General features: G+C 39.4%; 1 protein-coding gene across 6 annotated transcripts in view; it reads left to right on the top strand.

The window, feature by feature from the left end:
- Positions 1–1,716: 1,716 nt before the first annotated feature.
- The window catches only part of LOC140933519 (A disintegrin and metalloproteinase with thrombospondin motifs 2-like), a 33,802-nt gene continuing 20,822 nt past the window's right edge, over positions 1,717–14,696 (top strand). For 5 of the 6 annotated variants that reach the window (XM_073383103.1, XM_073383107.1, XM_073383105.1 and 2 more), the window contains exons 1-10: positions 1,717–1,862; positions 1,996–2,032; positions 7,197–7,348; positions 8,042–8,233; positions 9,286–9,481; positions 10,359–10,441; positions 10,840–11,047; positions 12,529–12,614; positions 13,693–13,897; positions 14,521–14,669. In XM_073383103.1, coding sequence (XP_073239204.1) covers positions 1,791–1,862; positions 1,996–2,032; positions 7,197–7,348; positions 8,042–8,233; positions 9,286–9,481; positions 10,359–10,441; positions 10,840–11,047; positions 12,529–12,614; positions 13,693–13,897; positions 14,521–14,669 — 1,380 coding nt within the window. In that variant the 5' untranslated portion in view covers positions 1,717–1,790. Of the gene's footprint in view, positions 1,863–1,995; positions 2,033–7,196; positions 7,349–8,041; positions 8,234–9,285; positions 9,482–10,358; positions 10,442–10,839; positions 11,048–12,528; positions 12,615–13,692; positions 13,898–14,520; positions 14,670–14,696 lie in introns of those variants that run through there. The other variant, XM_073383108.1, reaches the window with a different exon arrangement.

Raw genomic sequence — 14,696 nt, 5'->3', positions numbered from 1 at the left:
TTTTCCCCTTCGATTCAGCGATATCCCTCCGAGAATTCGAGCCTGGGCTGGGCCCAAACAGTGTTTCAGGAAACAGGGAATTAAGATCGGCATGAATCAACTGGATTTTTTTTTTACTGAAATTTAACGTAATGTAAATTAAAACGATTGCTATTGCCGTTTAATAGTCTGATTTTTTAACCATAACAAACTGACCCATGTCTTCGAGTCATGTCTTTCACTGACCCATGCCTTCTTGTTGATGCATTCTCATTTATTCAGCCCCATGGTCTAAATAGAAAAAACAATCAGTCTAGTTGACCTGGACCTTTTAATTTTAGCTGGCTAATTTTACGTTTTACGGAGGAGCTACATGGCGGTAAAAAGATTTCCACTGGCAAATAAAATAATATAACTTAACCACAAAAGCCGCTAGTACAAATCGTATTCGTTTCACTTGGAGTCACCGTTTCACTGTTGTCCTAGCCTCCCACGCAGAGGTTCTTAGGAGTTCGTCACGCGTTCCTGCCCCGCGTTCGTTGGGGAGGAATGCGTAACGAGCACTGGGAAGGCTACTGTCATCCCTGAGACAAGAGTCCGTTAACTTAGTTATACAGGTAATTTTTTACTAGTACGAGTTTCTTCAGCGAAAAGTCAAAATGGATTTCACTGGATACGACGTTCACTTATCAGGAGTTCCAGCTAAGAAAATAGCAGGCCATTCCCGCAATTTTACCGCAATTTCCGACGGAGATCTAGCTGCACGACTCAAACCAATTTTCCAACCATATCTCCTTATATGGTGCTTAAGCTATTAATCCTGAACGTACTAAAGTTAAAAGCTCAACAAATACTGAAGATTTTGAAAGACAACCAGCAGAATTATGGAATCTTTTCCAGGTGTTCAGATAGTGAAGCGATGCTAGAAGGGTTAGAAATCGAACGAGCGAGAAAATAACGAGTAGAGACCACCGCCCTTCTCAGTCTCCTCTGTTTATTTATTTATGATTCATTTATTTACTCATTTAATTTTAGTATTCATTTATTCATTATTGTTTTCCTCTCCCTATTTTTCGTCCGCGCTCCTCTATCGGAACACATGTGGATTTAAATCCTGGAAAACATTTCAAATCAGATTGTCCGGCGTATGTGTCGATAATGTGTCACCAAGTCAGATCCACCGTAGCTTTTGAAAAGTGTTTTTCCTGTCCGCCATTTGTCCAAACACGTTTGCCAGCTAATTCACTTCAAAGCTGACGAAAACAAGGATAAACATTACAGTAACACTCTCTGACCTTTCATAGGTTTCTTTGACTTCCACCTACGTGATACAAGTTTTTCCAAGTTAGGTGTCTCAGGTCTGACGAACGTAATCATAGAGTTTGACCTGTTCTTCATCATAACCTCGCATGGAACGTACCTTGATTGTCGCTGTCGAGAAATTATTGCTGGTAACTGTCCTAGAAATTTTATTTTTTGGTACTTCTGGGAACGTGAGAAGATTAACTGACGGTAAAAATTACATCTTCACGTATAAACCTGACTTCATGAATCGGAAACGGGCAAATTTGGCAACGCTTAAGTTTTGACGACAGTTTTTTATCTCGTTTCAGTGACAGTAATCCGCGTATAAACCAATCGTGGTGTTAGCGGATATGACGTAATGGAAAGGCCTTCGGCACAATTCGAGAACAGACGGTCAACACTGAGAGACAGGCGGTTTACAACACCAAACATCGGTTGACGACTCACGGTTCTACGAGGTTTTTTGGAGCTGAGTTGAAGGATAGTGTTTTTTTATACCTGTAAATATGTGGAGCCTCATTGCTGTGTGTTTAATACTGCACTTGTGTGTATGGACAGTCGCCGACAGCAGTAAAAAGGTAATGACATATCAATCGCTATCCTTTCTTACGCCAATTTACACACAGCTTCGGGAGATTCTCATCTTTTTGTGGGAAGCTTTTATTTCTATCATCTCATTCTCTGACGGTAGGGGTTTCTTACGATTCGCAGGATCGAATGAGTCATCTCAATGCAGCAGAGAAACAAGGTAAGCATGATGAATAAATTCCTGAAAGACAGAAGTGACTGTGGTAGTCACAGAATTACTGTCATTCATTTGATCGGATTGTTGCTTAAAGTCTGCAAGCCGTTTCAGTCAGATTAGCACAAATCTTCATATTAAAAGCAATTCTCCTTGCCTTAGGTAAAAACCCGTTGCAAAAATACTCCAACAGCTATCTTCTAAGTACATATAGTTTAAATACTAGAAAACAGAACCCCAATTTGCCTCACCCGAGTGTTCTCGTGGCTGTGTCTTACAAAAGAGTTTCACCGCGCACGATTGCGGTCGGAGCTGATTGATTAACATGTCCGTAACCTTTCCTCTTGGCACACCACCACTGAAAGCCTTTTATTTCGCAAATGCAAACTTCATTTTCATGACATCGCCAAAAGGTCACTGCACTGAGCGCCTGCTTCACGGAAATGCAACACTAGATACCTACTAAGATAGCACACAAAAGGCGACTGTTTGTTTATGCTCACACCACTGAAAGGTTAAATATTAAACTGAAACTACAGAAATTTCTTGCAGCCTGTTACTTGTGCACTTGCCCTATTAAATCGTGTATCGTAGAGGATTGTGATACTCAGAGCTCACCGGCAGATGTTCCGTCCATGTTCCTTTTACCCAGCGTCTTCCGGTAGCAGGCGTAAACGGGGAGGGGGTTGGGAGAATATTAGGATTGTTTTTCGCTATTGTCGCAAGACCACCTGTGAGACCCGGCTGTAAGAATGTAAGAATGTTGATATCGAGAATGACTACCTGAAGCCAGTTAGCTCCAGTTCTATTTGCAGCTTGTAATATTGTCGTTGTATTACTGAGAAAGTCCGTTTAAGAACCATTTCCTTTGCTAACAAATTTCGGAAAGTTGCTGGCACGAAAGGAACTGTAGCCGTCGCTTACTTCTTGTTTTGTAGTGGCATTCTATTTGAAATACCATAAAGTGGAAAAGTTGGTAATGATACAAAAAAAAAAGCAACTGTTGAAAGCTGTTCATTTTTCTCAAGATAATAAACCCCTCTTTGTTGAAAATCTCGTCTTAGTAAAATGCCTTCGACAATTCCTCATGTTTCCGTTTTTAAAACCCTTTTAACTGTTTCAATTAACTTCCAAGAACAAATTGGCGCATTAGCAAAGTAAAAACTCTAAGAAGTGAAAATTTGACAACTTTTGGTCTGAACTTCTGCGCTTTACACTAAATAGTGACGTCATTAGCCGACAAAACGTACGTGTGAAATCTGATGAAAAATGTCAGGATGATTAGAACAATTAAACCTTGCTGTTAGCTGGTGTTGAAAGGTGAATAGGGGACGAAAAACATGGAGGTGACTAAGCAAAAAAAACTTTAGAAAAATCCAGAATTTTTTCGTTTTAGATCTTTACCCACCACCGGTGGACCGGTGGTTTTTGGCCTCTAGCTGAGTTGCCTGCGTTCAAAATCATGCTCTTGTACACTGCTGCATTATAATTTTAAAGTTACTCTGAGCTGCTCTTCAACCAAAGAAATGAAAACCCAGCTACATTCTCAAATCTCCATTTTTGGGCAAAGGAAACGATAAAACTATGCCTTTGCAACGTTCTACATGCATGAATTATTAAAAACAGCTAGCAAATGTCACATGTTCATAAGATCAAACACACGTTTATTAAATACTGATCATTTGTTTACCAGACGACCTTGAACTCGTTCTGTTATATAATAATAAAGTAGTTCTTTCATAATCAGGCTAGTGAACAAGTAGGAATGTAACCATGTTCCCGTTATTAATACTGTGAACAGCTGCGATCAAACCCGTGCATCCATCCCACAGGCGAAGAAACAAAACGATCCTTGAAATTTTTGTGGAAACAAATCTCAGTTGTGCATATACAACTCAACAGGTGGGCTTGAATTCATGCACATGCACAGCCCCATAAATGATTCCAGAAATGCAAACAATCTCAGCCATTCTTCTTTAGAAAGCAATATGTGTCAACCACCTTCCCTTATAAGCTTCTCTTATAACAAACCTTCACTTAACTGAAAACTTGGTGCAGGTCTAGGCAATAACACTGTAATCATTGTACAAAGAGAGACTTGTATATAAATTTTTTGAATGCGTGATCCTCACTTAGGCTGCATTTCTTTAGGAGGATCTGAGGTTACATCTTTGATCTCAGAAAGAAACGAAAAACCGAAAATGGATCCTTTTGGATACCAGCAAAATTGGCGAGAACCGACAAGAACATGGCAAGTCCATATTCCACCGGCAAGCCGCTGTGTCCAAAGGAACGCACTGATCGTGAATCCCAAATATCTAGATTTAGATTTAATCTCTACTCGGCGTGTTGATTCTTTGGATTAGCAAAGAGATGCAAAATCTGTTTTTAGGACTCGATTTTCCCGAAGAAATTCTCAGTTGTCCGAGTTAAGCCTTGCAACAAAGACACTACAGTGTTAACTATGGTCAAGCAATGCAATAGATGACTTGTAACTTACTTCAATTCCAGTCCGAGCCTTTCCCTATAATGATAATAATCTCTCGCTCCTTCAGACTGCAATGAATGAAAATGACCTCTGTTTTTAACATTCGGTTTTGACCCAAGAGAAGTAGTGCAAAATTAAAAAGCTATAAGCACCTAATATAATAGATAGCCATGGCAGTCGTTTTATCAAACAGACTGTTTGGGCAAGTTTTTTTTTCCTTTTGTTTTTTCGCTTTCTCACTTATTTGTTATCGTGTATTCTTTTCCTTTTCGCTCTCCGGTATTTCGATAATTACGCTCCTTTGTTACGTGCTGTATGTAAATTTCGTTATAGTTTGTTATCTCGCCCCTATTTATCACCAGTTTTACGGATCTATTAGTGTAACAATATTCGTCGAAGTAGATTTTTTTTTTCCTCGGTGGCCCTGACCACCAACCCTGTCATCCTCAGCATTTGGAATTTATTTTTTTTATGGTTTGGTAATAGTAAAACATTTGCTGATCGTGAGTTCATGTGTTGTGTTTTGGAATTGTCCCTTGCCCGTTCATAGGCGTTAAAGGAGAACTGAAGTAAAAAATCCTTCCATTTTTGTGTCACTTTTTAGGTAGCTCAATTTATAAAAAACTGAGTTTTGTTCTTTATTTGGGTTCGTTAACTCGGTTTGAAATGTTGGTTTTCGCGCCTTTGGGGAAAGCTCATACTATAGGACGCGGACGGTCGAAGGAAAGCGCAATAAAGGCGCGGCTTTCCAGCTCAAATTGATCTCTGTTATACTCTGTTTCGTTCTTTACCAAGTGCATTAAACAGGTTTTTCGGTTCTTTTGTGTTACTTAGTGGGTGTGTTTTACTCGATCGAGTTTTTGTCCCTTTCGCAAAATGCGTGATGAACAACTAAATCGTTTATCTGGAATTAAGGAAGTGAAAAGTATTTTTAAAAACAACGCCATTCATATTTTCTGGCGGAACCATCCGAAGCATGCCACCCGCTTCAATTGTCCCAAATTTATCCTAGACCATTTAAGATTTTTTGGAATGTCTATGGATTGAGGCGCATATTATAGCGTTAGCGTTAAACGCTATTGGATGTGGCTGGGAAGTCTGGCTATGAAGTCTATGAAGGACAACTAGATCTGCGTGGAAAAGTTTTACGGGTTTGTTTTAAGCCTCTGTATAAAAAAGAACTTAAAACCACATCGTTCCTGACTTTCTTCTCTGGGGACTTCAAGTCCACGTACAAGTAGATCCCGATATATTCTCGAGAGACACCCCACATCTTTGATACAAGCACTCAAGGGAAATCACTGCCAAATGTTAAAGACAAAAAGACTCATTGGCGAGACAGAGTGGCATGGATCGAGGCAGCGCGCGTGTAGACTCGAGTCCCGCTGTCTCAATCAAGGGTCCGGTCTTTGATCCTTCCCGAAGAGGAAGCATGAGTGCGGGCTCCCGGACAGCGGCTGGTGATCGAGCCTAGACAGCATACGGTCGAAGGAATAATGAATTCGCATGAATAGCTTTATAAGAAAATTTATAACAGTCCCAGATATGAGCTAAAATTTGGTAGTCCGGAATTTTCCTGACAGTTGAAAAGTTGGCCAGACGTAATCTTTGAGAAGCCTGCTGAAATCTCCGACGACTGAAGCATGGTGTCGTTCAAAGTGAGCTCCTAGTGGCTTTGTTAGTCCTCGTGAGGTCCGGATATCGGATATAAATTAAGTGGATGGTGCAGGTTTTTAACAACCGTCAAAAAAACTTTACAGAATTGCGCACTACACTGACATCTACAGGTAGATAAAAAAAGACCCGACAACTAGAGCTTAGTCTGCTAAGAGGATTAGGCATAAACTCATTTTGCGTTGAAAGGACTCTTAATGTGTCTACTACAAAAAACAAACACATTTTTATAAGCAATGAATCTTTGCAACCAATTAGTGGACGCTCAGGAAGAAAGAATAGTGTGCCAAAATAAGACCGTTTTATATGCAGGTTGCAAAGGCAAAAGTTAAGCGACAGTCCCAACATTAAAATGAGTCAAAAAATGCTCTCGCCGTTCTATCAACCGACGCCACAAAGGACGTTTTTTCATCGATTGTCGTGAAATCATTATCAGCGTAATTACAGACATAAGACCGGTGCCAAGGGCGGGAAAATTCATGCCACCAGGTCATGGTTGGTTTGAGCGAAGTTTATGTTGTACTTCTGATTGGTTAAAAAGTAGCTCTAGATCTTTATGGAAGGCACCAGGCCTCCACGGCTAAAACCATATATAACCCAAGGTTAAAGCGACATCATGGGCTAGCGAACTTTCTTCTAATACAAAGAAAAGAGTCAAAGGTTCACGTTTTTTTACGGCGAACGTCAAACCGCTCGACTATTTCGTTTTTTAGCCATCTTTTGGTCCCTGGTCGTTTACATGGTGAAGACGTGTGCTTTCACGTTTAGGTTCATGTACAATTTGAGCGAGAACTTTATTACATTATCATTCTCGGATACATAAGCAGTCGTTAAGCACATCTTCCCGTTACCGTTTCTGGTTTGCCGTGAACTTGATGCTTTGAGAGGTTAAAGGTGGTCCAGGGATCAGGAAGGTACTTTCCGGAAATTGGGAAAGGGGTCCAAAGCGGCCTTGCTGATTCTCCTTTGTCTAAATGATAATTGTTACTTTTTTAAAACTTTCAACAGAGCACCTGATCAACTCGCTGTCAGAGTTTGATATCACTTACCCAACAGAGTTGGATGATCGAGGTCGCTTTAAAGACCACGTGACTACCTTATCCAACCATCGACGCCGTCGGCGAAGCGCAAGCGAAGAGACTGGACCGATAACATACCAGGTAGGAACAGCAGTCTATTAGAAACCACATATACCGCGGTCAAACATCTATGTTTTTCGTTTAATCTAGTAGTATACCATATTACCATGAAGTGGACACAACGACAAGGGTGTAACAAATACTTGATTTAAAAACATGATTCCTTTTTCTCAAAATTAAAAGTCTTTTTGTTTCTGGGAAATGGTCCGCGCTCGAATAAGATTTTGTGACCTTAACGAGTTAGCAGCTTCCGTGTTCATGCAAGTCCAAAAAACTTCTTAACAAAGAGAATCAAAACAAGTTACCTTGAATAACAGCGTATGAGAAACGTAACGATTTTTAAGCAATGAAAATGACAATCTGTGGTTTTAAGTACAAGCTTTCGCAAATCTCTCTCATTTGACTAAATAATCACGCTGCCCCAAAGCAAAAGCCACCTGGTGTTACTTTTTAAAGAATCTCTGTCTTTTACAGATACACGTGCTAGCTGTCACTTTGCCCGTAAATTCTTTAACAAATAAATTGCGATGTGTTAACGAAAATATTTTAATTGACTGTTCAATTGCTCCTCTTCGGGATTGTTTTACCGGCCACTGTCAATGAATATAGAATGGGCTAGCTCATGGTTTTTTGGTGTGATTAAGTTTATTTTTGCCAGTTTCTAAAAGACTCACGCTTTCATTATTTAAGTAAAATTCTCATTATTTTTTATAGGTTAGCTATAAGGGAAAGACTGTTAAACTCTTTTTGAGACTAAACACAAAGCTTTTCGGATCTGATTTTGTCGTTGAGCGCCATAAAGAAGACGGTAGTATTGAAACGAAAACGGTGACGGATCAGTGTTACCTAGTCGGAGAAGCTGAGACATTTCACACCAGTGTGGCCATAAGTGACTGTGATGGACTGGTAAGAAACCATTAATTTATGCATACTCTGATCTCATCTTAAGCTACGGTAAAATGGGCAACAAAACGTGCGACTTGTTTCGAAACATTGCTGCAAAACGAGTTGAATAGCGATGTTCACGTTGTACCTATCACGTTCAAACCTGTCTTTCAGCAAATCCGGTTGTGGCAGGTTGCCTGAATACTGACTACTGATTGGATGAAATTGCGCGGGATTTGCGCCATATATGGGAATGACTTCACTTGCTGTAAAACAAGTTCGCCTTGGGTCGGTAAAACGCGCGACATGTACAGATTTTGTTGCAAAAAGTAGAACTACTTTCGACTTTCTGCAACAATTTTGCGCAACCTGCGACAACTTGATTTGTTGCAAGACAGGTTTAAACATGGGTGGTAAATCGCGCAAAATCGTTTTTCAACTCGTTTTGCTGTAAAAAACAAGTTGCACCTTATTGTTGCGGTTTTACCGTACGTTAAGAAATTATTTAATACTCGTTTATCATTTATAAACCGAATACCAAAGAATTAACTTATGATTCTCTTTATATAGTTATATTTGATATTGACACGGGTTTTGGCTCTGGATTTTCAAGGAACTGTGAATCACACTTTTTGTGACTTACAGCAAAGCCCTATCATTATTCAAACACTGCACAGACGCACAGGGAAAATCAGTCGGTCTCGCGTTAATCGTCTTGTTAAAGACAAAAATATAATGATAAATCCCTGTATGGACTGTTCAAGCAAATAATTATAACCAACCTAAATGACGCTGGTTCATGCGCGCCCACTACTTAGTATTGCGAATATCTCGCTCTCTTAGTCGTCCTCGTTTTAAAGTGATGTTACACGGGACTTACGCAACGACGATTTTTAGCGCAACACAGCATTGGTAACAATGTTTCGAATGGTTGCAACATTGTACCAACATTGCAACCCTGTGTTGCGCCAAAAATCGTCGTTGCGAATTATCTCGTAGAACATCACCTTTAAAATCTCAAGGTCTCTAATAATAGTGATTTCTAAGAGTCGAATATATGCTCTTTCTCTAAGGCAGGAATCATAGAGTTGGGTAATGACACCATCTTCATCGAGCCCGTGTTGAACACAAGTCTGTTAGCTCAACGGGGATGGACCAGACCTGGTAGACCACACTTGATGTACAGTAAGGGCATGCTAGGCCGCAACCAACTTCATGATCTGTCGTTTGACAGGTTTGACGGTGACTATCTCAGAAGAGGACTGAAAGGTTAGTAACTCCCCGTAATCCAAATTCTAATCTCTTAAGAATGTCAACGTACGTGCAATGAAGGACGCATATCATGAAGCGGACACCTTACAGGACATGTATGTTATAGAGTCCTTATCATTTTCTTCCATATTTTTCATTAAATGAACCAGTATAGAAAGAGCCCCTCGGATTTCCGGTTAATACAGGGTTCATTGCACGTTTGTATGATACTGTCTCGCAATGGTAAATGAATACATTACGTTGATACCATTTGCTTTGGAAAATGAAACAAACTGAAGAAAAAAACCGGGGTAATGCTAGAAAAGGGGCGTCATTATCTTGAGAGGAATGATGATCTATTGATCCTCTAAAACCACCAAAACAAACGAACAAGCGTACATCATCTATGTCATCATCATTGTCAACCTTACCTTTCAGAAAGCTTCCAACCTCCAGATCCGGTTGGTCGTTTTCGGCGTTTTCCTTTAATAACGAAGAAAAAAATACTGATAGAGTTCAACTTATAAAATAAGAGAGGTTTTCCTCGATCGACTGCCGTAAGGAAACCCGCTCACTATTCATAACCCGACGAAAATTGTTCGGTTCAACTTGCCGGAGTGGTTGAAAGGAAAGGCATACCTGTTTAGGAAGAGATCATCTTATAATGATCTCTTCAGTGCTTTTTATTCAATCAGAACGCTTAATAGCAGTAAAAAACAATGGATGCAAATCACGTATAGACACAAAAAACAAAGGAAGAAACAAGCTACGAGAAAATTACTTTTCTGTATGTGTGCTTATAGCTAAGTAATAACCCACTCAAATGATCTTCTGTATTCGGTACGTGAACAAAAACTTTGATCTCCGCAAATGCTGCTAAATTTTTATTTCCTAGTGGAGAAGAAGCTGGTCGATACAGCGGCAGCTTCTCAAACTTCGTACATAACACTCATGAATCTTGCAAGACGTGCAGTTAAGGTAATTAGTTATTTAGGTAATTAGGTAATTAGTTATATATAATTATACCTTTTTCTTCTTGGTCATGCCATTTCGGTGACGTATCGATACGAACGTTCGGATCACGTGACTCGAACGGAATGATAGGGCCTGGGAACTAGGAAAAGAACAAGTCATGTTCCGGTGGCTGTGACTTTGTCATCATCATTTTGACTCTCCATATTTAATTAATATATTTTAATTTTAAAAAAGTGTTTGTCCATAACTGCACCGATAATTGTACTTGCATTTCTAGAATCAGTCTCTCAATTCTTTAGCTAATTATTGAATTAATCAATCTTTCAATCTACCAATCAATCTTTCAATCTACCAATCAGTGTTCATCAGTGTTAATCTTTACTACTTCAATTATGTCACAGATCTACTATATCAACTACGGAAAGGAACAGTTATTCCGAATTTTGCAAGATGGGCAATCACAAGACGTAGACACTTTTACGGTGCACAAATGGATAGCAAAAGACTATGATACAGGAAAACCACTCTTCATCAACAGGAAAAAGACCTTCATTCCACCCACTGGAACGACTATGAGAAACCGATATCGCGCTAAAATCACTGTTCCACGTGAGTAATACGATACTTAATCGACTATAAACGTGGCGGAAACAAGTTATCAAATTTTTAACATTTTATCACAAGTTTTATCATTCTGAGATCAGGAGAGGACTTAGCCTCCCTCAATAAAAATTATCGTCCTAACTTTTCTGGTTAAAAAGAAAAAAATGTGAATAATATGAAGCTTTCTGAGGTGTGTCTTTTCTTCGAGTGGAATCTCAACCTCGTTCCCAGCGTTCTTTCCTACTTGTCCTTGGAGTCGTGCCCAGTCCTCGAATAAAAAGGTCTCTATTATGGGCAACGCGAAAGTGCAGAAAACCGCTACTGACTCTAACACTATAAAGCTTTTAAACGTTGCCTGTAAAGCGATTTCTATGTTTTTGTCTTGTACACTTTGTGCTGATTTTAGTCAGTGTCGTCTGTGAGAGGGCGCTATTCACCGTCCGATTAGTATAGGTAATACCATGATTTGTAGTGATATTTGGCATAAATACCACGCGGGTGATATTTCGAAATTGGTGTACGTAAGCGGCTCGTGAAATTTGAGACAATTTTGAAATACCGTAAAATTCCGAAAATAAGCCCCTCCAAATATAAGCCCCCCAAACCGGTAACGCGAAAAACCTTCCGTTAAATCGCCCCTCCAAATATAAGCCCCCGGGGTTGTACTTGGAAAATTGCCCTCAAATACAAAGTAAAGCAAAGCAAAAACGGTAAATTTACTTCCAACTATAAGGCTAGCCCAATCGATTTTGAAACGCGAATTTCCTTCCGTAGATAAGCCCCTCCGAATATAAGCCCCTCCAAAAATAAGCCCCTCAAAAAGGGCCTTTGAAAAATATAAGCCCCGGGGCTTATTTTCGGAATTTTACGGTATCACGAGTGGTATGTAGGCCAAATATCACGTACAAATCATGCTATTATTTGTTTATACTACTACCAGCAAAAGGTTTGTAATTTTTACACGTAGGTATATTAGGCTGAAATATCACTGCTCTGAGCCAAATAAGTTACAGAAATTTCTCATGAAGTAGTATAATGTTTGAAATACTCTTTAGGACTTGATTGATAAGAAAGTGGCTAATATTGGTTTAAGAGTAAATTATCCCTTTCAACTGAAATTTATTAATAGAAGTTAACGGATTAAGCACCCGGTGTTTCTCTTATGAAATGGCCTCTCGCTGCGTGATTATCACCGTCTGTTTAATTGAATAATCTTTTATGAAAGTTTAGTTTTACCAGTTAATCTAAAAGCAAGCTCTTGGTAGTAATCGGCATTCCGTAGCAATTCAGCATCCGAAAACTATGAGTAAAAAACTTCAGAATAGACTTCTAAAAAGTCCTTTTTAGTTGGATTATTCTTTCGTGGTTTGCTTGGGAAGAGTTGACTAGTGTTCAAGTCTAACTTCAAGAAAGTCAATACTTTTTTATTGCCTCCCTTAACATCAACCCCAAGTCTTCGATCATAATGTTTCTCCATTGCGTTTCAGCTGGTCTCAAGCTTCCTGCGGCCACTCAACCTTCTCAGCCCAACAGTCATTTAACTTTTATCAATAGATCAAACCGATTCGTGAAGGTAAGTCCCTTGAGTTTTTTCTCTGGTGCAACAGAGTTGTGTTGAATTTGTCCTTAAAGGTAGAGCTTGGTCACGAATTTTAGCCACATTCAGAATGTCCCGCTTGCCATCTTAAATTAAGCGCTTAAAACTTGTTAATGAATGGATAAAATCAGTAACAAACCAAATGCAGGAGAAGGAGTCGATGGACAAAATTAAAGAAGATTTAAACCTATTGCAATTAAAGTTTTTCAGAGTTCCTTCCTGCTGTTAAAGTAACATTTATCATTTACAACTAATTTCTTCTCTAACGTTAATTTTCAGATCGATTAGGGCGAGTAATTGACAACCCCCAAAAACAAGAGCGTTTCTCTCCTAGGGGAACTCCACCTATACCCAAATATTAGTCGAGTACCCCCCTACTAAACTAAATTTTCGTGCAAATTCTGCAAACAAAATAGTTCGTAAACCACTTACATGGCGGCCTACGTAGTTGCAAACCTAAAAACTGGCCGGCTACTCCTAGGCGATTATCGTAAAGATTCAAGTGTATCCGCAACAAACGTAATCTGCCACTCAACTGCTTACAGAGGTACTGTTTGACGACTCCTACATGAGATAGGATCGCTATTTTCATGCGGTTATCCGAGCCGGACGAAGGTCTGGCCGTTTCGAGGGCAGACTGAAAGACACTGTCTTACTCCTCAGCTACTTAAGAATCTGAGTCCAGTGCCGGGAAATGAACCTGCAACTCCACCCTGGGACCCGTTTCTCGAAAGCCCCAATAACTTTTCGGGCCTGAAAGCTGTTTTATGTTTGCCGGGTTCGCACTCAAGATCAAATTTTCAATAATCAAATTAATGAAATTGAAATTGATAATGAAATTATCAGTTAACGAAGCAAAATTGGCTGGTTTGTGAGCTAGGAATGTGCTGCTATTCAACTGGTTTTGATTTCAAAATTTACCTTCGGACCCGAAAAGTTATCGGGCCTTTCGAGAAACGGGCCCAGTGATCTGCCCCACCTACTTAGCTCACCCCACTGCGAATATAACTATTTCTTCATTTGATATTTTTTTATTTCTGTCTGTATCCCACAGGTGTTTTACATCGAAGAGGGCGAAACACTTTTCTTCTTAAACCTGTCCCCAAAGGAAGATGTTGTAGTTAATACCTACACTTCTCACACGTGGTTCGTGAAAGATCTCGACACGAACAAAATTCTTCATGTAAATGGACACAAGAAGTATATACCTGTGAAAACAGACCCAGAAAATCCGATACGAGTCTTCATCACCGTTCCAAGTTGGTGATAGTAACTCTTTTAAATTGAATAAATCAAGTTCTATTTTACAGTGCCTTCTTGGCACGTTTTGTTTTCTAAGAAATAGTTTGACTTCGGTTCAGAGGGTTTGAGGTTGTTTTCGACTGTGCATATTTTTCTAGTATCTAGTTGTCTCAGGCTTAAGGTTGATGTGATAATGATGATGATGATGATTTCTGATGATGATGATGATGATGATGACGTAGATGATTACAGAGATGATGATATCGATCTAAATATTATTTAACATTCATACTTGGCTGCGAGGCTTGGGGGAATAAAACAAAAGAAATCATCTTGAGGCTCAGTTAATGAATAATACATTTCTTTTGTTTTATTCCCTTAAGTCTCGGAGCCAAGTATGAATTTTAATATATCAAAAATGGTCCATTAAAAAAGAAAGTTGGTTTCAGCCTCTCATATAAGGTAGAATCCCGATTTAACGTATTCAAGTGTCAAGACACTCGAAAATTTGGGGGAAGGGCGGCTACGTTGGGGTGCTGCTAGAATTTTTCATTACTGCTTTTTCTTTATGTGCTAATTCTAAAAAAATAAAAAAGCACATCTGGCATTGCAATTGGTAACATATTTGTCTCTCTTCCAGGCACTTTGTCGCTTCCCAACATGAAATTTCCAGACATGCTTAAGACAAGGCCCAAGTACATAGAGGTGATGGCAACAGCGGACAGCTCTGTAGTGAAGTTTCATGGCAAGGAAAAATCGGAGAAATATATCTTGACTTTGATGAACATTGTGAGTACTGTCAGTTATAGTAACGCC

The sequence above is a fragment of the Porites lutea genome, chromosome 4 (genome assembly GCF_958299795.1).
Source record: "Porites lutea chromosome 4, jaPorLute2.1, whole genome shotgun sequence".
Taxonomy (NCBI): domain Eukaryota; kingdom Metazoa; phylum Cnidaria; class Anthozoa; order Scleractinia; family Poritidae; genus Porites; species Porites lutea.
Note: the sequence above shows the minus strand (reverse complement) of the source record. Positions and strands in the feature narration are given on the sequence as shown.